The sequence below is a fragment of the Zootoca vivipara genome, chromosome 7 (assembly GCF_963506605.1).
Source record: "Zootoca vivipara chromosome 7, rZooViv1.1, whole genome shotgun sequence".
NCBI classification, from domain to species: Eukaryota; Metazoa; Chordata; class Lepidosauria; order Squamata; family Lacertidae; genus Zootoca; species Zootoca vivipara.
The window spans coordinates 34,623,469-34,650,948 of NC_083282.1; the positions used below are offsets into that span (position 1 = coordinate 34,623,469).

The following is a 27,480-nucleotide window of genomic DNA, read 5'->3' on the forward strand; positions in this document are numbered from 1 at the left end:
TAGCTTAAAAGCTGAAATTTGATGTCCGTATATAGATCAAGATCCCCTAAATACTAGAAAAGTAAAAAACAAGAAGATTTAGCAAGTTTCTCCCTAGAAACAAGTGGGCAAGAAATGAATCTTCAAGTGACTTAGGTACTTAAAGGTTGCTCGCACAGCTGAAATATGGCAGATACATAGAATTGTAGTTTGGAAGAGACCACATGGGCCATGTAGTTCAACCCTCTGCAATGCTGGGGTTCTTTTTTTGCTCAATGTGGGGTTTGAACCCACACCCATTCCATAACTGCTTCCAGATTATTTCCTTCCATGTATTTTCTCTATAGGAGTGGCTATTTCTATCAATAGTTCTGTGCTTATGTTAAAAACAAGTCTCCTTAATGTACACTCCCCCCCCAAAAAAAGTAGTTTAAAAAGGAACATGTATTTAAGCAACCAATACCACAAATCGCTTCAAAACGGTTTTCACTCCTTTTTTTGTGTGCTTCCTCCCAGAATGTGTTGAGCGCATCCCTTGGCTTGCACCAGAATGTGTAGAAGACTCAAAAAAATTAACTGTGGCTGCTGATAAATGGAGTTTTGGTACAACGCTGTGGGAGATTTGCTACAATGGAGAAGTGCCACTTAAAGACAAGACATTAGCAGAGGTAAGGCCTGGGTGGTGGCGGCAAGGCGGCGTTAAGATATCCCTTTCTTAATATATTTCGCCTTTTGTGGAAATACATTTTTAGTTCTCTTGTAGAAAGCTTGTAGCAAGTGGAGATGTCAGAGCCGAATAACCTTTTCGTAGAGTGCAAGAGTTTTACAAACAGAAGCCACGTTCTGAGTAGCCTAATTAAACCCCAGTGGGGTTCTGGTTTTGCAAAACCTCAGTCCACTGCTAAGAGCTCCCCTACAAAATGATTTTTCCTGCTGGAAGGCAGCCTCTTTTGAAACTTGGGTGGGGGTGGTGAAAGAAGGCATGTTTCCTAGCTCTATGAATAACACAGGTGTCTCCCATCCACTCTTGCAGAAGGAGAGGTTTTATGAAGGGCATTTCACACTTCCAGTCCCATCCTGCAAGGAGCTAGCTGACCTGATGAAGCAGTGCATGCACTATGACCCCAGCCAGAGACCATTCTTCAGAGCAATCATGCGAGACATCAACAAGCTAGAAGAACAAAGTAATTTATTTTGCTTATTTCCCCTCTTCATTGTCAGTTTTATTTTCTTTGCTCTGTGGGATACATTAACATCAATGAATTTGCAAACATCTTGATGGCAGTATAGAAAGCCATATATAGTCCCCCGCAGGCACAGAAGGGATTTGCTGTTCAGAAAGTAAGATAGTTACCAAGATAGCTCTATATATTAAAATCTGCAACCCGACACTGTTTTGGATTGTAGTTGCCATGGAATATTGTTTGTATTAACAGTAGTTATGGAAGCATCCAGGGTGACGTAAGAGTAGAGCTGTCAAGCTCTGCCTCACCATCGGTTCCTGTGTATTAGTGATAATTTTGCCAGTGTTAATACCCCTCCCATAGCCCTTAGTATACACTGAGAGGTTGTGTGTAGTCTTCTTGCCCACACCTTGTGCTATGATTCTGCTTGCCTTGGTGTATGGTTGGCTCTCTGCTAGGAATAAGACTACAACAGGCACCCCCAAACTGCGGCCCTCCAGATGTTTTGGCCTACAACTCCCATGATCCCTAGCTAACAGGACCAGTGGTCGGGGAAGATAGGAATTGTAGTCCAAAACATCTGGAGGGCCGAAGTTTGGGGATGCCTGGACTACAAGGTTTACTCTGCAAGCTAATCCCTGCCCTCAGATATTGTCAGCTTCCCTTTGCCAGTTTAACTCCATTTGTAAAGCAATTGTCCATCTTCTGGGAAGATTTTCACTGGGGCCAATGATTTAGAGGAAGATACACAAATGTTAGAAATCTGCAGTTTGACAGAACATTCAACAAAATATATTGGAAAATTTAAAGGGTAAAAGTATTCATTTGTACCACACTAATATTCTCATCTGTGTCAGATCCTGATATCGTCTCTGAGAAGAAGCCTAATGCGGAGATTGACCCGACCATTTTTGAGAAACGCTTCTTGAAGCGCATTCGTGACTTAGGCGAGGTATGTTTACTTCTATTGCTGCTGCTCAGTATATTTTGAAGATTTGGCACTGAGGTGCTGTACAAGGTGTTCTTATTTCCCTTTCGCACCTGTAGTCATAGTGTGCTGAAACATAGATGGCTTGTATTTTTATTGTGGTCATTCAGCATTGTGTTTCTTCTATTGTTTTCAGAGATGGGAATACTGTATTAAGTCAGCCTATTTCTCTATGCAGGGTAATGTTTATAGAGCCACTGGTGGAGGAAGAGGGGGGCGGGGGGAGTGCACCACCCCCGGCAGCACGACCCCGGTAGGGTGCCATCCTGGCTGCCCCCTGGCTGCGCTGGGCACCATGCCCCTGTAGGTGGCGTGCCACGCCACCAGGATGTGTGCCACGCCCCTGCCTGCTCTCTGCCCCCCTCCCCGGTGCTGGAGCATGAAGCTCCGCCACTGTATAGAGCAAGTGAAGTGTGGAGTATTCCCTTCTGACAGAAGTAAATATGCATAGGGCTCTAAAAGCAGCACAGAGTGCAAAGGGCAAGGTTTCTGAGTAGAGATATGCCATAGCTCCCACCTCCCTTGGTGTAAGTTCCAGGCCCCCGTTTTACTTGTAGCGAACACTTCAGTGAGAGAAAGCACCTCACACACATTTTATAGACATTCTGTTTATTGCTTGACATCCGTGGTAGCTAAATAACACCATCTGGAAGGCCACAACTCCCATCTGCGCCATCCAACATAGTCCCAATGCCACCTGGAGGGCTACAACTTAGCCACCCCTGCTTTTGTGTGTTCAGTAGATATGTTCTGGTATTGGAAAGAGGGACTGAAGCAGATACCCAGAAGCGCCCAGCATGGAGTGGTTTTTGGTCCATAAGAGTTAAGTGATTGTACCAAGAACAACAGATCCACTAAGCAATAAAGCCAGAAGCAGATGTCTGTAAAGGAAACCTAGCAGGGATTTGGTTCCTATTCATTTTTCTTCTGTGGAACTTCTGAATAGTGGAGGTCACCCCGTTTGTTATTGCAGTGGTGGCAAATGCAGGCTATCACAGGGTATCATTGAAACATTTTCCTAGGTGAAGTACCTGCTACGTTTTCTCTTTCTCTTTCTTTTGCAAAGCAAGTGTGTGGTGGCTGACCATGGTTTTTTTATTTCCTTTTTGAAATTAGGGCCATTTTGGAAAAGTTGAACTCTGCAGGTACGACCCAGAAGGTGATAATACTGGAGAACAAGTGGCAGTAAAGTCACTGAAACCGGACTGTGGTGGGAACCATATTGCTGAGCTAAAGAAAGAAATCGAAATCTTAAGAAAGCTTTATCATGAAAACATCGTAAAATACAAAGGCATCTGCACCGAAGATGGTAAGTCTTGGAAGTTCTGAAAACGTTTTCAGTTCTCCTGTTTGCTTTTAAATTATCTCTCCCCCCACCCCCAAGACATCTTTAGGAAGAGACCAATTACTAAATTCTAGCAATACAATACACTTCTGCCTTAATCCCATTGAAAACATTATGACATAACTAGTGATGAGCAAGCCTAATTTTCCATCTCTACCCAGGACTCTGCAACAGATTTTTGAAAAGGAAAAGATAATAAAAAATTAGGTCCTGTTTCAATTATAATTCTCCCTACTGCACGTTTTCACTGTTCTCTTAAATTGAATTAAAGCAGTGGTGATTATGAGGGCTGGCACTGATGGTCACAGCACCTGAATTTTCACTTTCTCGGGGTCTTGGCCTGGGCTGTTGCTACGGCAGCATTTAGGAGCTTAATTCTTTCCAGAGCTGTTGCTGTTTTGTACTTTTTAAGAAAACGGTGTTGGCACTAGGGCCATAACAAAATGAGCTTGAACTTTATTGGGAGTCTCGGACTGTCGGAACTCAAGTTTCTTAACAGTTTCAGCTCCAGAATTCAGTGCTGTGGCTAACTGTAACTAAAAGTGCTGTTTTTGATCAGTAGCTTCTGAATTGCTTCTTGGAAATAGTTATCAACTGTGTGAAAAGATTGAAGCCTCTCTGGGTGTTGCATTTGTAGGTATGTGGAGTGCAACACTTAGTTGCCTTGCAATGCCTGGAATAAACATATTTTTTTGCAACACTTATCCAGTGGCAGGTAGGGTGAGGGGAGTACACATACTCTGTAGCAAGGAAAGCACCCTCTTCTTGCCTCACAGCTTTCAGAGCTGGTGAGGAAGCCATCTTGGTTGCTCATCTTCTGGCCCCTCCCCTCACAGCTTTCCCTGGAAGGGTCATAGTCACAGCGGTTGCCTGTGTGTTGGGATGGGGGGAGCCGAGAGATGCAAGATCTGGAGCCCTTTACTCTGTATAGTGATAACTGTAGTGTCATGAATTCATCTACATGAAAATTTATTTTTATAAAATGCCTTTTTTAAAATAAAAACAAACCTTTACATAACGCATTCTAAAGCTTTATACCTGGACATCCCAATCCCGTCTGTCCTTTTTTGTGCATATGGTAGAACCTAAAAGTAATTACTTCATGATGGTATAGATACATGGTGGTATCTAGCACAGTCCTTCCTGCTAGCACAGGATTTCCCTCTTTTCTTTCTCCTTGCTCTGTGTAGCCCATGCTTCCTCCCCAAATCTGCTCTAGGAGCCTGGGGAAAACCCCAGAACAGATTTGGGGGCCCACACAGGAAGAATGTTAGCAGAAGCACTGTGTTGGATATCAGCCTAAGTGTTTCATGGGTTTCAAAACCTTGTTTTGTTTCTGCAACCGTTAGTTCTTACACTCAGAAAGTAATAGTAGGTCTCCCATCTTCAGAAATTGAAGGGGAAATTTAGTTCCATTGCATATATATGGAAGGCAGCTTCATGTCTGGAAACACACAGTAAATGTGTACCTAGTAGCCACAATTTTCTCTGGACATATTAATTATGCATGTTATGTGTTACATCCCCTGGTTATGGCAGCTGGGAAAATGGACAAACAGCCACTGACCTTCTTTTCCAGTCGTTGTGAATCATTCTTTTCCTTGGAATGCAAAGATATTAGGAGGGATGGAAAGGTGTTAGGAAAACACTGGATGAAATGGACCAAGGAAAATACTTAAAAGTAATACTTGACCGCCCTGAGACCGCCCTGAGACCCCCAGGTATAGGGCAGTATATAAATTCTAATAATAATAATATAATAATAATGTGGTCAAGGGCTTTGACTCTGAAAATTGCTTGAGATAATTTTGGCTTTCTTGATCAAAGGTGGAAATGGAATTAAGCTGATCATGGAGTTTCTTCCTTCTGGAAGCCTAAAGGAATATCTTCCGCTGAACAAGAATAAAATTGGTCTGAAACAGCAATTGAAATACGCTGTACAAATCTGCAAGGTAATGTACATATTTTAATATCTAGTTGTAGCAGTAGGTGTCTTGATGTTTAATTTTCATTCATGTGTTCAGAATTGAAATATCTGTTTAAAATCATAATGCATGAATTTGGGGGGAGGCTTGTTAGCTTTTTGGAAAAAAATGATTTATTTAACATTTCCATCCCAGTTAAGGCAAGCCCTTCAGTTACAATAAAAATGCAACAACAAACCAACTGAGCAATAAAGCTAATAAAAGCTAATGGGACAGTAGCCATAAGCAGCTTGAATAAATGCAAAAAGTATTTAGAGGTTGCTTAAAAGGCAAGTGTGGGGTCATCAAGGGGGTGGAGGGAGGAGAGTGGCAAGATACAGGTCCCCTGAATCCGACCTCGGGGTTTAAGGAGTTTTAAGGTGTGTGTGGCTGGTTCTTCATACAACCTGATACCAAACCACTCTGCTCCCAGTTTCTTACCTTTAATGTGCCCCATGTTTTATGAGGTGAACGATTTCATTCATGACAGTTGAAAATGATGTTGAAAATGGTAATACAGCCTTGTATTAAAGTGAGCTTTGTTGCTAATTTTCTCTCTGGCTAAATTATGTAACCAAGCAGCAGCAGAAAAAGAGAGGACTTTTTAGAAAAAGTTAAAAAGGCCTAGGGATTATTCACACTGCCATGTGCTTTAGTTCCAAAACTCTAGCTGGTTCTTTAGGAGGTTCAGACCATGAGCACTGAAAAGCTTACCAAACAGAAGAATTAGGTGTACAAATTCTAAAGAAAATTGTTAGAGGTGCTTGAGGTAGAAGGCAATTAATTGCAAGGGAATGAAACAATACTTGAAATTTTGTGTGTCTTCAACCATCAGGGAATGGACTACTTGGGATCTCAACAGTATGTTCATCGAGACTTAGCCGCAAGGAATGTTCTAGTTGAAAATGAACAGAGAGTGAAGATTGGGGACTTCGGGCTAACCAAAGCAATTGAGACGGATAAGGAATATTACAAAGTCAATGATGAAAAAGACAGCCCTGTGTTCTGGTAAGGAAGATTATATATATATATATATATATATATATATATATATATATATATATATATATAGTGACAACGTAGCAAGTTTTTGCTGCAAGAGATAATATTTTTAGCTGAAACTGCACTGTGTGCCACTATGGATTATCCTCATGGCAGGTGTTCTCAATAAGTAATGGGAAGTTTTAACTTGATATGGATCACTTGACCATAAGAAAGGGTTCTTGTACAGTGGAACCTCGGTTTATGAACACCTCGGTTTATGAATTTTCGGTTTATGAACGCCGTGGACCCTTTCAATGGGAAAGTTCGCTTCAGTTTATGAACGCTTCTGTTTAAGTACTCCGCGGACCGTCTGGAACAGATTAATCCACTTTCCATTACTTTCAATGGGAAAGTTCGCTTCAGTTTATGAACAGACTTCCGGAACCAATTGTGTTCATAAACCGAGGTACCACTGTATTGCATTTTCTAGTTCAAGAGCAGTCTGACAGGTACATATTATTTACTGATGCATTTTATGCTTACATTTGTGGTTAGGTATAAGAATTACTTGCAAAACTATAAAGTGGCTTGTAGTTGTCTTTGCCTGAAAACAGACATAGGTTGGATCTATATTGATCTGGAAAACACTATTTAAAAAGTTGTATAAGCTCTCAATGCAATTTTACATTGAAGATGGCTTGCTGCTCTACAGTGCCCTCTGGTGTCACATTTTTATAACACATTTATAATGTTTTAACTGACCAGTGTAGATTAGTCCTTACTTTGATATTTGTTTCTCTTTACAATCTTCTCTTACCTTTAATTATTTCAATATTTGTTTCTTTCCTGTTTGTTCAGTTGATGCATAACTTTTGTGTGAAGAATATGGAGTCATCTTAGTAGTTTCTGTTGCGACGGCAACACCACTATTTAATGATGCAAAGTAAGTTATAGCTTTTTGCCGCAGTTCTACCAAAAGTAAATGAAAGCTTTATATGGTTACAGGTATGCTCCCGAATGCTTACTGCAGAGCAAATTCTACATTGCTTCAGACGTTTGGTCTTTTGGAGTGACCCTCTATGAGCTACTGACCTATTGTGATCCTGCGTGCAGCCCAATGGCAGTAAGTAGCTGTGAAAGGAAAAGTTCTTTCCCATATGCTTTCTTCCAAAATAAGAGTAAAGTGTGTGTAAGTGCTTTAAGGGTCTTTCCCCTACTTAATCTTTAAAAGTCCCAGATTTCAGGGCAGTTAGTGTGTGCATACATGGATAACACTGCATTTAGGGGAATGTTGTTCACTGTCTGAAAACAATTCCCACCCACCCCCAAGCTCCTAAGCTTAAGTTGGGATGAAATGAAAGGATGAACATAGACCTTTTATTTGATGGAAATGATCATACTTTAGCTGGTCCCATGATTTCTGTTTGAAACTAGTTATTTATGTTCTCAGGAGAACCATTACTACTTCTAAGTTGTTTAGGGATCTTAAGAAAGCAATTTGATATATAGCCAGTGCTTTTGGGGGGGGGAGACAAATAGGTGCCAGTACTCACCATGTTGTTACAGTAAGTGCCACACTTAAAGAGGTGCCAGTAGTGTATACCCTTAAGTACCCCCTGAAAAAAGCACTGGATATAATCATTATAAAATTGGGTTACCAGTTGGCAAATTCTTAAATTTATCTTTGGGTGCCACTCCAAGCACAGGCTTCCTGTACTTTAAAGTAGTGCTGAACTTGACCTGGAGAAGGAAACTTTCTTCTCATTTTTGTCTCATGAGACAAAGATGTAACACCCACACCCTCTATTTTGGGAAATTTCACTTTTAGGGGTTCATCCTTTGCAAAGTTGTGAAACTGGTCCTAAGGGTTTGGGTGTCCCAATCCTTGGTTAACTAGACACAACAGGTCAACAAAGAGGGAAGGAGGGGTTCATTCAATAAACTGAACTGGGTTCTGCCAGCTTCAGTCTCCCCAGGTTTCTGTAATCCACATTGGTCTCTACAGCAAAGCTGACTTGCTTACTTTTGTTTGCATTCCATTCACCGTAACCCTCTGCCCCAGTGCCATTGCCCTTCTACCTATGTACAACCCACCATTGCTGGTCTTTGGAATGGCAGCTGTGCATGCATACATATCCCAACTATCCCCCCCATCGTTACCTCTCTTCACCCACCTCCATGCCAGTAGACCAGGGTTCTGCTACCTACCTTTGGGCCCTTGTCATCAAGCAGGCACCACTCCTACCCTCTCCCTTGACTCTTGCACCCAGCCCAGCTGTACCCTTTTACTAACAGAGAAATGAGATTAAACGCGGGTTTTCTTAACTTACAGGAATTCCTGAATATGATTGGACCAACTCAAGGCCAGATGACAGTGACACGGCTTGTGCGGGTATTGGGAGAAGGCAAACGTTTGCCATGTCCTAAAAATTGCCCACCAGAGGTAAGGCATTAAGAATTATTATGCATCGTCTTTTGTGTTGGGTACATTCCAATCAGCTTGATGTTTATGAGCTTTCACAGGAAAAAAAACTCTTTTAATCACAGTTCTCTCACAGTTGGGATAGGTGATATTTTGTTTTTAGCTTTTTTAAAAAAACAACAAACTTTCAACTGCCCCTGGAAATGCCATCCTATTTTCATTCACATCTTTTATACTGTCAGTCAGGGCTATGCAGAAGCTCTCAAAGGCTGATTTTGTAGGTGCTCTCCCATTGGATCTACTGACCTATTCCCGTATTTTTTTGTTATCTACGTTGAATTTTTTTGTCAGGAAAGACAGACTGAATATAAATATAAAGAGTGCTACCAGCTGACTAGCCCCTGTACATTTTTCTTAACTGAATCATACTTGTATTTTGTAGGATTTTATTGTAGAGATTACAACAAAAGCAGCAAGTATTATGGGCACAACCTGTTTGTCTGTAGGAAGGCACCCCAGGAGCCATAGGATGCTATGTACCCCCTCTCTCTGCAGGCAGAGGAGGTTCACCGCTAGAAGCTTCCTTATGGTTGCAGATATCTCCATGGCCGGCAGTGCTCCTGCGGGTGGTAGAAAGGGCTTGTTAGGCAAGCTTTGGAATGACAGGATCTAAAGCCCATAATATGGGATGGGGGGAATGCCAGTCCCTGGATCTGGCATACGTATTTGTTTTCCATCCTTTCATTAGAGTGTTGAATGTGGCGATTCTTCAGCCTGGAGTGCCTCCCTCATAATATGTGAGCTTTACTGATACCATAGTTAAAGCTTGTTGTATTAAACATTGGCTATTTCTGCTATTGTAACCAAAACTCTTGATAATTGAGCAACTTTGTATATGTAGACACAAGCTTAAATGTCTGAATCTTATTTCTTTAATAATAGGGGCAATTTCGATGTGTAAGCCATAACCTACCCTTTTCATTTACTAGGTTAACCAACTGATGGGGAAGTGTTGGGTTCAAGACCCAGGTGAGCGGACAACCTTTCACAATCTGATTCAAGGATTTGAAGCACTTATTTAAAAAATGTAATTCATGCATTTTATACTTGTTTTGAAAAGTGTATAAGGCCTTTTTATTACCTAGTGTAATTTTGTACTTTGGTAATGTTGTGTCTGAAAAGGGTTTTTCTGCTTGAGTAGCCAACACGTGAGTGATAAATCAGGCCCAGCAGCAGAGAACACTGCTGAGCATTTTGCCAGTGTTATATATCTGTGCCAACAGGGTCTACCTGTAGGAGGATATCTCAGCTGCTGGGCCAAGTACTTTTCAGGGTGGAAAAAAATCTTTTAAGGCTACTGCTAAGTGATATGTGCCTATACAAAATTTGAGTCATGTTGTATTAGAGAGCAAAAGATGATTTCCAAGCAGTGTAGTGGCTGTCATTACAGTACAAAATGTTAATCATGGCAGATAGAAATGTTCCCAACAGCATTCAAAAATGAATATTAAGGTGGTGTGCTGGATAATACTGGTTGGACTCCAACACCAGTTTTGTCCTACACCCAAAGGGTCTTTCTTTGCCACACATCCTAAGCTACTTTTTGAACTGGCATCAACTCGCAAAAGCATTTTTTCTCCCTCTTGATATATATTTGTAGCATTGGCTTTTAGCATATATTCATTAAGATCCAGACACCATTGGCACTTTGTCCTGGAGCATTCTGATCTAGTCCAAAATTTCTACATCACAGAAGTCAGTCCTCATATATTCCTTCTCTTTTAAAAGGAAAACTCTATAATCTTAGGGGTGCAAAAATAATGTAAGGGGAAACGCCACTGAAGCGTGACAACATTTGGTGTTTTTATTGGGTAACTGATTGCAAGTGACAATTAAGCAGAATAGTGAGTTTTGAAGACATAATTTCTCCAGTGAGGCTGAATGGTGCATGGATTTTAATGCGTACTCTGTAAATGAAGAGATAACAATATGCCAACCTGGAGTAGGGGGATGGATGTACATTATTCCTGCATTGTGCACTTGCTATAAAAGGATTCACTATGTTCTGCAACAAAGAGAGAGCCATGTACAAGTTCTGGGGCCAGAATGCATGCATTGCCTTACTCTGTGAATTTGCTTGTCTTAACAGATGGAAGACTAGTCTTTTCCTAAAGTCAGATACTGCTTTTCAGGAATTATTCAGAATTTGCAATAATGTAATGTGTATCAAATTAGAAATGCTATCAAGTAAGAACCCTCTTGCAAATACTGCCTGTTTCCCCCCCACTGTACGCACTTTGTTATTCTTTATAAAATAAATAAAGATTTTATCAATATTAATGCATTGCCTTCATTCATAGCTGAGACAACATTTCTCAAGGGGTGTTGGCTGTCTTGTCTTGACTGCACTGAAGTCAAACTGTTGGAGAATCACAGAGCCAGCTATAACCTCACTGGTACTAACCAGTTTGCTGCTGTGAAAATCTGGGCCCTTACTCTGCAGATAGATTAAACATGAATTAAATAGAGCAGCGCTTCTAGATCAAAGGTGAGGGGTACCTATGGTGCCTGGAGGTTGCAGCAATATAACCTCCAGTCATGTTAACAATACAACACATACACTTTGGGGAACACTGACTTTTCAAGAAAAGAGTTGTCATGCGCTAGGGTTACAAATATTCAACTGACTCAACAAATCAAGTTTTCAGAAAGGTAGGTCTGCTGATATGCTGCTATAAGCCATGTCAAATAAAATGACAGCTTCACCACAGGCCTTCACAATGTACCTTCAGGAGCACACAATAAGCCACGCCAGTTTATACTTCAGTGTAGCTTGCCATGCCAATTTATTTACAGAGAAATTGATTGCTCAGAAAAGATACATTCAATGTGAATAATAACTAAACACAGAGAAGAAAAATCTCGCTATGACGTTCTGTTACTTCTGAATAATGTAAATTAGTTTTATATAACAGCCTCCTAATCAAGAAACTTTAAATTTGCACCTAACTTTAAATTTGACTGGATTTCAATCAGGCTTACCTTGATCTCTCTTCATGGCAGACAAGCTATGCTACCCTCATTGGTGTGCATTTCTTCATAACCTCCCACTGCAGATTTGACCATTGCTAATGCTGGGCCTTGTCTGTTTTAAATCTTACTTCAGAGACAAAAACCTACAAATTGGGGTTACTATGGAAAATGGCAGCTCTACTGGTTATTTCAAACATATTCCAAAGAACAGGAAAGAAGCTTTCTGTGAATCTGAGTTAGAAATAAATTAAGAGCCAGCATATAGCATGAATACACCACATTCCACCCAGTTCCAGTGAACACAAATAATTGCCATGGTTATAAAGTGCAATAAAAGATACTGAAGAATTTCCAAGGTGGCAGTGATTAATCAAGAGTACTGTAGTATAGAAATAGGGTGTGGAGCAGATAGAGCCTTAAACTAAATGCAAGTCAGTAAGATAACAATGCATTCAGTTACACTGGATACTAAATGGAAATTCACATAATTCCCCCCCCCCCCAAGAAACAGATTAACAAGAAATAGACCTAAAAGCCTAAGACTATAAATGCAAAGCTAGTATCAGTCCTCTTCATGGAAATTTTGTCATGCACACTTGGTACTGCCAGCAATCATTTATTTTAATGAGGTGCATTGGTATCTTCCTAGCATACTTCTACTTTAGCAGCTACAACTGCTATTTTATTTTTAATCCAGAAAAGATTTGCCTACTTTGACTAGACTGCACTGCAACGATTATACTCAACCTAACCATTGTCTGGCCTGTAATCCAATATGCAAGCCCCATTAAAGCCAATAAAGGAATATTGCTATCAGGATTTAACTTTGCAGCCAAGAATCTAAATCTTTGAAGAACAAGAAGGAAAAACCCAGCACAATTGTTTCTTTAAGACTACCGCTGCAACTTTTCCAGCAAGAACATTTCCTCTCACTGTTATTTTATTGCTTCAAGAGACATTCTCAAGGGGGCAAAGCTGCCACTTCTTTAAGAGCTTAAGAAATAACTTAATTGTCACTCAATGCATAGAAACTAGTCTGGAGGGTATTTGCCATTAGTACGCCCCCCCACAAATTTACTCAGAGAAACTACATAGATTGGTTCTCCAATATCTACAATACATATTAAAAGTGAAAGGTAAGGACGACATGAATGTGGCTTTGACTCCAAGCAAGATGCTGGTCTTAATAAACACGTTTTCTTTTAAGATACAATTCTGCATAATGTACTCCCGAGCCCTGAGTTTGCTGACCAACATATTCCACTGGGCCATCTTCTGGAGTGGTGATGAGGTATGAAGAGCCCCGCTTTTCATTTCTTATTGGTGTCATCTAAACATCATAAAAATCCATTATTACAGCAATGTGTGTGCAGTTATTTAAAAGAATACTGAATTATCCTTTCTATAAGCAAACTATACTGCTCTCTAAGGATGACCAACACTAGATCTAGTTACGAAAATAAAATAAAATAAATGGACTAGGACAAACCATAAGGCTACTTGGAATGTTTTTCAGTAGCAAAAAAATGAAGTCAAATGGCTTTGTAGAGCAGCCCTGACAAATTCTTAAGCTGCATTATGTGTTTTCTGAACACTAGGTGGCAGCACAACATGTAGCAACCTATAGGTGCCAATAGAGAAACAGACTAGTATGCAGAACTTTTCCAAATTGGTCTCTCTGCTTCACACACACACACACACTCTCTATATATAATATAAAAATATGACATTTCATATATATATATGTGAAGGAATTCTAGCTCATTTATTTATTGCACTTTCATCCTACTCATCCACTGCATTTTGTCAAGGCACACTGTTGCAGGAGTTTGGAAAGCTGTACCTAACGAAATTTCTCATTTGCATACTATTTAAAAATACATGAGAATGCTGAAAGGCTATCCATCACAGATGTGTAGTGTAATTTATCGGCTGCTTCAGGAATAAGCGTTCCAACTCTTTCCTCTTACCTTCAGTGGGTTTTGAGGCGCAAGTGGCAAAATGCCTGGATGGAAGGACCCTTGGGTTGTAGCGTAATACGACGGCATGACTTGCAAGTAGCTACTGAAGTCCCCATACACTCCATTATCAGATTCCTACATGGAGAAAACAGAGAAAGGGAAACGCTATGGTTGCTGGCCATTGAACAGAAACAGAGACATATTTCCGGGAGAAACGAATCATAAATTCTGTGACAGAAAGAGGAGAGTATCAATGTGCAGGCAACCCCCAATTTGCGCAGGGATTGCACTCCACGTCATGACGTATGACAGCAGAGGGGCGCATAAGCCCATTCGACTTTGCCGGTTTTTTTCGGCCACTTCTGGGTCTCTGCGATGTGCACATGTGCAGTCACACCTCAATTGGACACACACAAATCTGTTGTTGCCTGTATTCAAAAGTAGTATAAGTTTCTAAAAGGCAAAGTATCTCTGAGAATCTCCCTTTACTATTTGGAGAGAGCATAGTTTTTTCTCAAGACATCTGGGCCAGAAACATGGTCAGTACCAAATTTGGGAGATGTTTTACCCTAAACACCAATGAAAACCAGTTCTTTCTGTTTTTCAGATGCTGTAACCTTTGCTACATCACCTTGTTAAAATGCTCCCCGAAAATTACAGGCGTTTTGACAATGGTGTTAAGATTTTGCTAGAGCACAATGAACAATTTTCTTGATTTCCTGTGCCCAGATCAGTCAAGGAAAACTCAGGCAATTATAAATGCAGAACATGAACATTAGAGGAATGCCCCACATTCCGTTAAAGGAATGTTTCTACTACTGACAAATACCTATCCTATAAATACCCTGGATAATTTTCATTTGTAAAAAGAATCCTGCAAAAAGGGAAATTCAGCATTCTATTATTCGCACTGCCTAGCCTCCCCCCCCTTTTAAGAAGGATAAGCTCAAGTTTGCAAAGAAAAAAGTAATTATTCAAATAGTGTTTGGTTACTTCATTATTCAAATATTATTCAAATAGTGTTTGGTTACTTCATGGCACACAAGGTGTCCTTAGGATTCTGAAATATGCTTACTGAAAGAACTTCAGGGAGAAAATTATAAGAAGTGCTATTGTGAGGGACAGAAGCTATAGACAGCCCCCTCCCATCTTGAACACGAGCTCTTCGCCCAGTGCAAGTGGGAGTGGGGAGGGGGATGTTTCGAGCGGGGAATCAGGAAGCAGAAGCCAGGGCTCAGGCAGGGTAGCCGAGCCACGATGCCGCTTGGGAAAGGAATGGGGAAGCAGGGAAACCGCGGGACGAAGACCGATCCCAGCGACCCCGGAATTGCGTAAGAAGCGCCGGGGGCGGAGATTTAGTATCCCCAGGCTACTTTGCTGGAGAAAGACGCGGGAATCTCCATTCGGAGGTTCTGCACTGGACTGACAACATGTACTGACAACATGTATATAGCACTGTTTAAACACTGTAAATAGACTGCACCAATAAAAGGATAAAATGCAGAGCTGTGAGGAGTCGTTACTCTAGAGTAGCCACCACCGCCACTGCGTAGCTATGTACCGCAATCTGTCATTTTGGTTGAATTTCAAAATCTAGCCTTGTTTACCGACAACCTTGACATAGGCTGCTGGTTAAGCGTACTGAATTGTCATCCACTTACCTCTGAGCCACCATTTTCTAATTCCCCTACCCTAGTTTGGATGGTATGGTATGCCTGGGCGTATTGCTGATACCACTGCTGGACTGAATCCTGCAAAAGACAAGGCAATTTTTAATTTATCAACTTCTGCAATTTTGCACCATGATCAATATGCTCGTTACGAGACATTAAAAGCACAAGCTCTGCAAAAACAAATAATATGCATGTTTTTGTTAATCTGCATCAATCTGCTCCATCTGAATGCAAGAGAAAAGGAAGGCGGTGCTTTATCTGCTCCCTCCTCCTTATTCTCTTTCATTTCCTATAGCAAATCACTCAGCAATATTTTGTGGTTTTATATATGCTTACCTAGTTGATTCATCAATTTATCAGCTTTAATCCCCCCAAAATATCTAACAGGTTTATAACTTAAAGGTTTTTCAGGAAGTTCTGAAAAATGTTTAATACTCAGTGTCTTGAGATATTGTGACAATCATAATCCTATAATTTATACACTAATTTGCACAGAATTAATAGATTGGCTCCATCTATTAGGCACATCCTTTATTTTAGAAAGAAACCAATACAGTCCATGTGACGAGTATTTCAATTTGTGGAAAACAGCTCAAAACGTAAGAAACTCCCTCCCCATCTACTCCAGCATCCTGTTCTCAGAGGACCTTACAACAAGCAGGACCTTACTTAGTGTAACTGTTGTTGCAGTCATCCAAGTTTCTGCCCTTGTGCGCTTATCTATATTTCTCAAATGTAAAATCCTCTGTCTTGGCTGAAAGATAACTTTGAGGATTACAGCAAATAATGCTTCTTGGCTAACGGGTTGTAATGTCTTTATACACTTGAATGAGAATGCAGCTACTAGGTTGTTAATGTGACACGAACAGACTTACACTCTGGCTTTTGAAAATATTTGCAAGACTAGTTTAAAACCAACCCGGCTGAAGTTATCATGAGACCCATTTTTAATGACCTGTTGGCCTCTATTATGTATACTGACTGACCATCCAAAAAAAATAAAGAAGAGGATGAAAGGCCAACTAGAATTTGTGCAGGTTAAACTGAGTTAAAGCAGAAGACTAAATCAAAGGCTTGCCATCTGTTCAGCAACATTCATCACAAGCTAAGGTAGAATTTACTTAGAATTGCTTGTTATGTCAGTTTTTATATGAATAAATTTTTCTTTTATTACATTTTCTTTTATAAATGCTGTATTTGGTGAATTAATCGTTAGTTTTGCTGCAACCTGTCTTGCATAATCGATAACAAGCATTTGTTTTGCTATGCTAGTAGCTACAGTGAGGGGGGGGGGCTGGCCTGGTAAAAGCTAATTCAGCCCCATGTTCACAGAGGAAAAGAAGGCTTTCCAAGCAACATTCACAGTTCAGCACTTCCAGCATGGATTAAACAAATTATGAGAAATGCCAGTGAGAAACTTAAGCAAACCAGCTGATTATCGAATGCTCTTCATTCTCTCTTTCAGGATTCAATAAACTAAGCTACTGTGGTAGCTCAACTGGCTCAACTTCCCCCAAGCCTTAAGCAGTGTTGTACACGTGTGTCTGCATGCCATAGCTACTTCTCATCAGTGTCAGAAACTTCCTGAATGGAAAACAGTGCTGGTGCTCCATCTCGAGTTGTACTGGGTCTACAGCAGTGTTTCCCAACCTTGTGCCTCCAGATGTTTTGGGACTACAACTCCCATCATCCCTAGCTAGCAAGACCAGTGGTCAGGAATGATGGGAATTGTAGTCCGAAAACAGCTGGAGGCACAAGGTTGGGAAACACTGGTCTACAGGACATACTTTGCATGTGGAGCCAGGTGCATTATTAGCAGCACCTCACCAGTTTAGAATCATCTGCCTCGCTGTGCTTCCATATTAAATGGTGCTATTTGTTTCTGCTCCCATTAAATGTATGAAAAGCTGTTGACAGCAGGATTGTCTGCCAGCAGAGACCTACAGAATCCTGCTGTCAACAGTTTCCACAATTAGCAGCAACACACACAAGGCAGACCCAGGCACTTTAGAAGAAAGCAAATTCACAAGAACTTTAAAAAGTGGCAAAATGCAGACAGGTAATAGTTATACTTTCCCCCTTCATGTTCTATTCAAAACCAACACATGACCCATTTTATTAAACTTTATCAGTTTCCTGCAAAGGAAGGGTCATGACTCTGTGATGTACCATCCCTTACATCATACAAAACATTTACCAGCTAGAAATCTGACTCACTGTCTGATGCTTTTTAATGCATGATAATTTATGGGTCTCCTTAAATGATCATCTGCCTAGAACTAAGTCATGCTTCTATAACAAACTCTGGCCCAAACAAAACACACAGCCACCAGCTGCAATGAAACCATATTCAAACCACATACCTGTGTGTAATCCTCATATTGTGGTGAATAGTTGAAATAGCTTTCCACCGGTTGTTGCGCTGTGGTTCCCTGAGCAGCTGCAGCACCGAGTGAGTTATTTGCAAGTCCGGCCTGCTGCTTAGTATTACTGGCTTTGCTGGCAATTGCTGCTGCTTGAAGAAGAAGAAAAAAAGCATTCTTACCTGACCTATAAGATTGAAAACAAGGCTTCATCTAAAACAGAAGCTAAAGCTAGACTGAAAAAGGAAGGAGTGATGTCGAGCACTTGGTTATCACCCTGATTGAAGATCTTATTCTTCATCGAAGTACTGTGTAAGTTCCCATGAAATTCTGGCAGTAATACAGAACAGGGCAATTTTGCTGCCTAACCATTGACTTGTCTCTTAATTAATATCAGAATCTAGGCCTCGATTGGAAGCCTCTCCCAACACTTGGGAAGAGATAGAGCAGGCATTTAAGTTTGTATACCGTAAATCTTTTCACTACTATTCTGCCTTCTATATCTTCTATATCTCTTCTATATCTGCTTCTGTATCATCCTGGAGCCCTAGGTTCCTGATTAAAAGGTTCTGATTAAAAGGGGTAGGCTGTAGTCATTTACTTAGTGTTATACCTGGGACTCTCAGTTCCTCAACTTCCGATATCTAGGGAGCGTGGCAGACAGATGGTAAGGCACCAGGCCAGATCAAATGCAGAGGCTGGGAGGCTTTTTGTAGAGGAGAATCAGGGGGTAGGGAGCACCCCACCTTCTGATTAGCTCATGCAAATGCTCTCTTGAGGCTGTTTTCCCCTCAGCCAGGAACCTAGCTGGGAGAAAATGAGCTAAAAATGGCATAGAGCATTGGTGGTGAACAATCAGTGGGATATGAGAAGCACTAGGACTGCCAATTCTCACCATAAATGCCTCCCCACCTCTGCGCATTTGCACAAGGATGGAAACCCCCATGTTTGTCTCATAACGGGTAATGCATATTACATTGGAGCTTTGTTTTTGGTGCTTCCAAGTAATTCCTTTCTGTAAAAACAGCTGTAGGGGACTCCCATTCTTAACTGGGACTATGGGCATTCAGTGAGGGTGGTCCCACTCTACCCTACCCTATTGCAGTTCTGAAACTCTCACACACGCATAGTTGCAATTAGCTGCAGAGGCAAAACTAGCAGAATTAAATTAAGACACACATTTTCCCTTGCAACTAATAGCAGCTCATGGAGCGGAGACTTTGGTGTGCACAGAAAGGATTAAGATATGCGCCCCCACCCCACCCCACCCATGGGCCTAATCCAAAGTGGGTGGGCCCTGCTGCTGCTTGGCAAGTCAACGTAACATGTACAGTGGTGCCTCGCTTAACGAATGCCCTGCTTAATGAAAGGTTTTTTCTAGTGGAGGTTGCCTCGCTAGACGAATTCGTTTTGCGAAAAATTCGTCTAGCAAATCGCAGTTTCCCATAGGAATACTTTGAAATTCAATTAATGCGTTCCTATGGGCAAAAAAAAAAATCAAAAAATATTCAATGCATTCCTATGGGATTCGCTAGACAAATTTTTCGTTAGAAAAGACCCATGGAACGAATTAAATTCGTCTAGTGAGGCACCACTGTAGTAAGTTTGGCTTTTGTTATCAGCATTTTCTTGGAGTTAAATAGGTGGGACACTGACTGTTATGTGCAACTTGTTCGAGACACACAGTTTAGTTGAGACTGTGGATGAGTTAGTTTGATCATATGAAGTTAAATTAAGAAGGCAAAATCCAGTTAAGGTGGATAGCCATAAGGATAGCCAGTTAAGGTGGATAGCCATATTCATGGCTATTTCTTCGTTCGCTGACCTTTAAAGCCCTAAACAGCCTCGGCCCAGTCTACCTGATCATTTTTTTCTTTTAATGGTAATCTTCTTAAAATGAAACATTTCTGTTTAAATAATTTGAACCAAATACCGCAGTCGCTGGTGTTATTTACAACTACAGTAACCACACTCCCCCTCTTGAGAAAACCCAAGGGTTGCCTTCAGAGGCACCGGTTACCTGTTTACCTGAAAGACAGACTGAAGGCAGCACACTTGCCAAGTTCAAGTAGGGATTGGTACTCAGGTGGATTTCCTTGGGAGGTTCTCCCAGCAGAGAGGTCTGGGTTTTTGAAGAACTCTGAAGTAAAAAGTGAATAAAATGTCGACACTTCTACTACAAGTCGAACAACATTAAAAAAGAATACATTTCGAACAGATATTGAAATTAAACATCCTATTAGAGAAATTTTACTTCTCATAACATAGACCCAAAGAGCTGAAGAGATTAAGGCTGCAATTCTATAATTCTATATAAGGCAGGAAACAGTAAATCAGTGTTATGGCAACCAGCTGTTTGGGGTGGGTGCCTATGTGCAGAGATGAATGGGTATAGAAACAAACAAAACCAAAAAAAAGGGTCCAATAATGATATTCAGCTGTGTTATCCTGTTTGTGCAGTGAACTTCTGCTTCCATAAATGGGATTTAAGCCTTCCTTTCTTCCTCACTACATTATCCTCATTTATGCATTCTCTGGTGGGTTGGGAGACACACCCAGAGCATATGTAAGCAGGACAGGGGAGAGGAGCAAGAGGAAGTTGCATTTCATTTACAGGCGCCATATTGAATCTTGCCCCCACTCTGAATTTTCATAAGTTGTGTACGCATAAGGCGTGAATGGATAAGAATTCTATGACTCCTCCTCACTTTCCAGTCATTGTTTCTTGAAAGACAAAGGAAGAACCACGGCAAAAAGATACATCTATTTACTCCTAGCAGACGCCTTGCAAACCACCACTTACATGGAAATTACAGTCAATCACCCACTTCCACCACCCTTCTGAGTGATCTCCCCTCCCCATCCCCACCCCTTCTCTACATAAGTGCCTGGGGACTTCTATTTCACTGTATCTGAAGAAGTGTGCATGCACACGAAAGCTCATACCAAAATAAAAACTTAGTTGGTCTTTAAGGTGCTACTGAAGGAATTTTTTTATTTTACTTCGACCCAGACCAACACGGCTACCTACCTGTAATGGAAATTAGGTTAATGCAAAAAGGCTCCAGTTAAAAATGTGTTTCCAAAGTACCCTGTATTTATTCCTCGCCCAGGAAAATAAACACGCTTCCCTCTCCATAACACTATGGATATGACTAAAAGCGATTTAGATTTCAAATCTTGGTTAAGATTTTGTGGGGGGTTTTGATGTTGTTGTTGTAGGAGAGTCAGAAGAGACCCTGAGGGTCATCTAGTCAAACCTCCTGGAATGCAGGAATCATATTCATGCATTCGTTCGTTCGTTCATTTAAGCCTGTTTCAGGTAACTGCAGTTAATGCCACTGGCAGTGATAATGCAGTGTTGCACTGTGGTTAATACAGGCAGTGGAATTCAATGCAATCAATGTAAAGTGTGGCTGATATCATGACCTAACTCTTCTTAACTGCAGTTTGGAAAGCCCATGTCATTATCTCTGCACTGGTCCCAATGCACTGTTTTGAAATTATATATTACATTTAGTTAAAAATATAATATACTACACATCATAAAAGAAACATTGATTATATATACATCAGATTCTGCTGCATAATAAAACCCTGCATGGAATAATTACAAATATAAAATTTCAGCTGGGTAAAACTAACGTTTCATCTCCTGCAAGTTCAGAATAAGAAAAGCGGTTTTAAATTCATGTGAAATTAAGAATGGACAGTAGTGGAAATATTACATGAAGGTGTTATTTCCTATGGAATTTAACAACACCAACACCTGAATGGAATTGCAATACTGTACAGTCATAGTTTGGATCCTGAACGCCTTGGTACTCAGACATTTTGGCTCTCAAATGCTGCAAACACGGAAATGAGTGTTCCGGTTTGCGAACATTCTTTGGAGCCTGAACGTCCGATGGGGCTTCTGATTGGCTGCAGGAGCTTCCTACAAGCAATCAGAAGCCGTGCTTTGGTTTCCAAATGTTTTGGAATGTAAAGAGAAGCAAAAAAAAAAAAAAATTGAACCAGTTTACAATGATAATAAAACAAAGTTATCACTTTTAAAAAAGGTTTTAAAAACTCCCCCCCCCAAAATAATAATAATAATAATAATAATAATAATAATAATAATAATAATAATAATGTACTCTACTTCTTACCCCTAAGCTTGAATCAGGGCTCTTTGCCTGGCCTTGTTGCTTAAGGTGTCCTGCCCGTAGGCCTCCAGCAGCGACATTTGGTAAGCTTTGCAAATAACCCTGGGACCCTGAGCCAGTGCCTTCTGTCAGTCCTACTGCGGTTGACAGCTTGTCCTGAGTGTTGTTTTGCCTTGGCACTGCTTGTCCAGCTACATGCTGATTTGGAAAGAATGGCAGCATGCCAATCCCCGTTGCAACTGGCGTTTGAGCTGCAGTCCGATTAGATACTGCGCAGCCAACCATAAATGGAAAAAAAGGAAGCTATATTAGGTAAGAATTACTAGAACATCCTGCTCATGTTGTTTATTATGTGAAGAGCACTGCGAAATCTATTTAAATGATTGCAACAGAACAGATAATTCTAGGGGCGGGCAAGGAAATACATTAAAACTCACAAGAGTCTCTAACTTTGCTATTTATACAACTGGTCTTACACCTTAACCATTGCTAGTGACTGAAAAGGGGGATCTTGTGCTTTAAAATGTCACAGAGAAAAATTAAAGAGGCTGCCTTAGGCAAAAAAGCATTAGGAAGAATCTTCTGTAGTGAAGGAGAAAGCTACGCCTCTTCATACCTTAAAACAGGGGTGGCCAACTTCCAAGAGACTACTCACAGTGTTAAAACTGGCAGTGATCTACCCCCTTTTGGGGGGTTCAGGTCAAAGTTGTTGAGCTTTTTTTAAGAAGGAGTAAGGCCCATTTTGGGGGGGGGTTCGGGTCAAAGTTGTTGATTTTTTTTAGGAAGGAAAGCCCTTTTTTGGGTGGTTCAGGTCATTTTAGGGGTGCAGGGCAAAGGTGTTGAGTTATTTTTTAGGCAAGCCAGTTTTTTAGGCGAGCTAGTTTCTTAGCTTCTTTGGGGGCAGCCACTGATCTACCAGTGATCTACCACAGACGTCCAGTGATATACCGGTAGATCACGATCTACCTGTTGGACATGCCTGACTTTAAACAATAGAAATACTTAACTGAACAATCATGATGGTCCTGCCCCCCACCCCCCAAAAAATCCTGGCTACGCCCATGCCCCGAAGACACGCATTGTTCTGTAGCTAAACAGGGTGTGACAGAGGAAATGCAAAACATGGAACCCTCTTGAAGGAACATGGGTAGAACTGGAGGTGGAGCTTTCATTATGACAATTTTTTTAAAAAATACATGTTGATATGCCCATTGTTTCTTCTGCTGCTTTCTTCCACACATGCCAAGATTGCGTGTTCGACCCCTCTTTGGGACAAGTGCATAGTTCTGCATTTGGTTTGGACTGGATGATACTCAGGGTCCCTTCCAACTCTGCAATTCTATGATTATTTAACTTTATCCTACAACAGGATTGCAGTTCCTCTACCAGTTATTTGAAATCAGTCATGGCAAACAAGCATAGCCACCCATATACTGTATTTGTTAAATATTCTCGTTTCTAACACAGTTGCTAAAACAAAGCAAAGAGCATGCTATCTAAAGGGGCCACTGTTCTTAATTATACATGCACTGTGGGAAATGCTTTTTTTAGCTCGAGGGCCACATTCCCTCATGGACAACCTTCCAGGGGCCACATGCAAAAGTGGGTGGAGCAACGACTATGGCTCTTTATCTTGGTTCAGTGGGCTGCATTCTATAACAGGCTACAGTCCTACTACATAAAAAGTCAAGAGGTTTCTGCATGCACTCATACCCCTCCACACAAACATTATTCAATTCAGGGAAGCAAGAGCCATTTACACAGTTCAAAGACACATTCGAGACAGAGAAAAGCACTTGCGCTGGAGGTCCATTGAGGGTCATAGCCCTGAAACAGAGGGGCATGGATGGCCAAGGAATGTGCCCTGGGAAAGAGTCCCGAAAGCCAAGACTGAGGGGCCTGGAAAGCTACATTAGGCTTCCAGGACTGAAGTTCACCATCTAAGTCAGAAGCATATTTTCAAAGCGGGCGTTTGCTTCTATAACAGCAATAGAAATGTTACTTGCAATTGCGTGCGTCTCCGTGACCCCCCATGTCTGTGGTCACTGATGGCACAGCACCCATTCCTAACATTGTCTGAAGCAGCACAGCTGGAGCCTCTCCAAGCAAACCTGGTTTCTGCAAGGAAGTACAAAAGAATTGTGTATGTTTAAGAGATGCCTTATTAGACTTGTTTCTCAGCCTTTCAAATGCAGATAATTAATTATTTGACTATACTACTGGATTAACAGAAGACCAAAGAAACAAGGAAACATTTTGTGTGGGACAAGGTAACATTCTCTAGGACAGGGGTCAGCAACCTGCGGCCCACAGGGGTCATTTAAATGGCCCATGAGCTGCCCCCAAACCAAGCCGCGTGCATGGCAAGTCCCTGTGCGCTGCGCTAAACTGGCGGAGCAGGGACTTGCTTCTGCGGTGCCAGAAATTGTGTCTGCGCAGGCGCCAAAAATTGTGTCTGCGCAGGCACGATTCGGTCCACGGAGTGATCTCCGCGGGAGTGAACCGGCCCAGGTAAGTTAAACCTTGCTGACCCCTGCTCTAGGAAGAAGACTTCCCCACTTTTTATCTAATCTAGAATTACAGACAAAAGGAGATTAAAAAGGTAAAGGACCCCTGACAGTTAAATCCAGTCGCAGATGACTCTGGGGTTGCAGCGCTCATCTCGTTTTACTGGCCGAGGGAGCCGACGTTAGTCCGCAGACAGTTTTTCCAGGTCATGTGGCCAGCATGACTAAGCTGCTTCTGGAGAAACCAGAGCAGCGTATGGAAACGCCGTTTACCTTCCTGCCAGAAGGTACCTATTTATCTACTTGCATTTTTGGGGGTGTGCTTTTGAACTGCTAGGTTGGCAGGAGCAGGGACTGAGCAACGGTAGCTCACCCCATCGCAGGGATTCGAACTGCCAACCTTCTGATTGGTAAGCCCAAGAGGCTCAGTGGTTTAGACCACAGCAACACCTGCGTCCCTCATAAAGGAGATTACTACAGGTTTATTATGGTCAGTCTAAGTTTTCAACTCACACTATTTGTCTGAATATTCTCAATCTTCGCTAGTTGTGCCAGCTGTAAATTGGAAAGGTTCTGTAGCAGCAAACTAGATGCATTTCCAAGAACTGGTCCCTGTCAATTTAAAGTGGGAGGGGAGAAATGAGTTATATATGAAACCAGCATTATTCAGATACAGAAGAGGAAATATTTTCGTATGTCTGTCAAGACAGCTCTACAATCTCAGTTTAAAGAAATGTAAATTCAAGAGCTACATTAATAAGCAAACACATTATCTGTTTTTGTCAATTCACAATTCTGTAAAGAGGTTATTTAAAGTTACTCTATTATTCAGGATTGTCGCCATTATAAATTGGAAGAACTATGTATTCCCTTCTTTTTTTATACTAGAGTCCCCTGCAGCAGTCACTTTGAACCTCAAAACATTTAATCTGCTCCACCCCCCTCAATGTTTGTTTCAATAGATGGTATTGGACTTATACATTCTTCAAACAAAACAACTTTATTGAAAAACATTTGGAAGTAAACTGCAGTATAACACAGATAAAGGGAGCCACCAACTTTCTTCAACCAATTACATAAAAACAAAACCACTGGATTTGAAAGAAGCTGCAGCAATTTAAATTAGTCAGGAGTTAAGTATAAAAATAAATCTTTCAGCAATGATATCACAAGTATGGTGTTAAAAATATATATAACTGATTATATGACAGTTTAATTAATCTTTCTGGGTCAAGTTTAATGACTCATTTAAACCATAATTCTTCCGTTAAGTATAATCAGGGCATAATTCTGTTGCAAAGTAAAAGCACCTCCTTGTTAGGTCGTTGCATACCTAATCCAAGGCAGGATTCTCAAGCCTCATCATTCAGACTCTGACTACAGTCAAACATTCCTCCTCACTGTGATTTAAGGAAAGGCACTCCTATTCCTTTGCAAAGTAGTTACATAATTGGCAAATACCATAAACACTAATGACATGTACTGCATTTGGGAAAGGGTTACATTTTAAAATGCAAGCATGCAACATATGTTTCCAGTCATACTTCTGGGAGGGGGGAGCAATTTTCTCTGGATATAAACCAAAGTCCTACATAATAGCTGTAACAGCTAACACCTACATGACTTTAGCAGTTACACTTCCAAATGCAGAAGTGTCATTAGCCCTCTGATCTGCCGAGTGCGAATCAACTGCAGATCACATTATACCTATTCTCTCTCTCTCTTCTGGTTTAGAAAACAAACAAAAACAAAAATCCTCATGCTTCAGCGTATTTCTAGAAAAGTGAAGCAAGGCGTAAAGGTAAAGGGACCCCTGACCATTAGGTCCAGTCGTGACCGACTCTGGGGTTGCGGCACTCATCTCACGTTATTGGCCGAGGGAACCGGCGTACAGCTTCCAGGTCATGTGGCCCACATGACAAAGCTGCTTCTGGCGAACCAGAGCAGTGCACGGAAACACCGTTTACCTTCCCGCCGGAGCGGTACCTATTTATCTACTTGCACTTTGACATGCTTTCAAACTGCTAGGTTGGCAGGAGCTGGGACCGAGCAACGGGAGCTCACCCCGTCATGGGGATTCGAACCGCCGACCTTCTGATTGGTAAGCCCTAGGCTCTGTGGTTTAACCCACAGCACCACCTGTGTCTCTAAAGCAAGGCTTATTATCTTTAGATTCATGTTGCCTTATAGGAGGTCTGTTAAGAGAACAAGTTGGAGGCTTAGCATGTGTTTTCCTTTAGCCATACAATAGAATTTTAAAGGGAAATGCTATATTTGCTTTATAGTTTATTCTTAACTTCTCCTTGCCCCAAACTTTAGAACAATCTGTCATTGTGGGTCAAATAATAAATTCCAAGATTTCATGCTGTCTCAGACAGTTCAAAATGAGGTCATGCTTTGAACATCTCCCTAACTAATAGGTCATTTTCTTTGTCTGATGTTTAATGAATAAATCATAGATATTTGGGCCTTTTCTCTCTCTTTTGAGAGTGCATTTAGGAAAACGAGCATTATTGTATTGCATTGTAAGATGATACATCTTTGAGTTAAGAACTCAAGGTAATTCCAAAGATATTTCAGCACTCCTTTCTGAAATGTGGATCATAAAATATCTTATTGTTATTACTGTGTTTCTCCGAAAATAAGACACCGTCTAATATTTATTTTTTCTCAAAAAGAACAACACTATGGCTTATTTTCAGGGGGTGGCTTATTTTCTTCCTCCTCCTCCTCCTGCGGCTGGCATTGCTGCTGCGCCTATTACTATGTCTTGTTTTCGGGGTATGGCTTATATTCCTTGAATGCTTAAAAATCCCGTTACGGCTTATTTTATGGCTACGTCTTATTTTCAGAGAAACAGGGTATATGAGAAGTCAATGAAAACAGGTGGTATTCAACTAAAGAGCTGCATGAGCAAAATAAGATCCAC

The 27,480-nt window shown here is 41.1% G+C and overlaps 2 protein-coding genes across 9 annotated transcripts in view; one reads left to right on the top strand and one right to left on the bottom strand.

Moving 5' to 3' along the window:
* The window catches only part of JAK1 (Janus kinase 1), a 40,207-nt gene extending 27,811 nt beyond the window's left edge, over window positions 1-12,396 (top strand). For all 3 annotated transcript variants that reach the window (XM_035122781.2, XM_060276832.1, XM_035122782.2), the window contains 9 exons: window positions 496-647; window positions 1,013-1,163; window positions 2,021-2,115; window positions 3,268-3,460; window positions 5,324-5,448; window positions 6,296-6,468; window positions 7,450-7,567; window positions 8,777-8,887; window positions 9,856-12,396. In XM_035122781.2, coding sequence (XP_034978672.2) covers window positions 496-647; window positions 1,013-1,163; window positions 2,021-2,115; window positions 3,268-3,460; window positions 5,324-5,448; window positions 6,296-6,468; window positions 7,450-7,567; window positions 8,777-8,887; window positions 9,856-9,948 — 1,211 coding nt within the window. In that variant the 3' untranslated portion in view covers window positions 9,949-12,396. The remainder of the gene's footprint in view (window positions 1-495; window positions 648-1,012; window positions 1,164-2,020; window positions 2,116-3,267; window positions 3,461-5,323; window positions 5,449-6,295; window positions 6,469-7,449; window positions 7,568-8,776; window positions 8,888-9,855) is intronic.
* Window positions 10,481-27,480, bottom strand: part of RAVER2 (ribonucleoprotein, PTB binding 2) — a 43,372-nt gene continuing 26,372 nt past the window's right edge. For 5 of the 6 annotated variants that reach the window (XM_060276835.1, XM_060276833.1, XM_060276837.1 and 2 more), the window contains 8 exons: window positions 25,065-25,163; window positions 24,051-24,162; window positions 22,048-22,313; window positions 19,925-20,036; window positions 17,897-18,048; window positions 15,522-15,611; window positions 13,870-13,995; window positions 10,481-13,229 (listed from right to left, as the gene is read on the bottom strand). In XM_060276835.1, the coding sequence (XP_060132818.1) occupies window positions 13,083-13,229; window positions 13,870-13,995; window positions 15,522-15,611; window positions 17,897-18,048; window positions 19,925-20,036; window positions 22,048-22,313; window positions 24,051-24,162; window positions 25,065-25,163 (1,104 nt within the window). In that variant the 3' untranslated portion in view covers window positions 10,481-13,082. The remainder of the gene's footprint in view (window positions 13,230-13,869; window positions 13,996-15,521; window positions 15,612-17,896; window positions 18,049-19,924; window positions 20,037-22,047; window positions 22,314-24,050; window positions 24,163-25,064; window positions 25,164-27,480) is intronic. The other variant, XM_060276834.1, reaches the window with a different exon arrangement.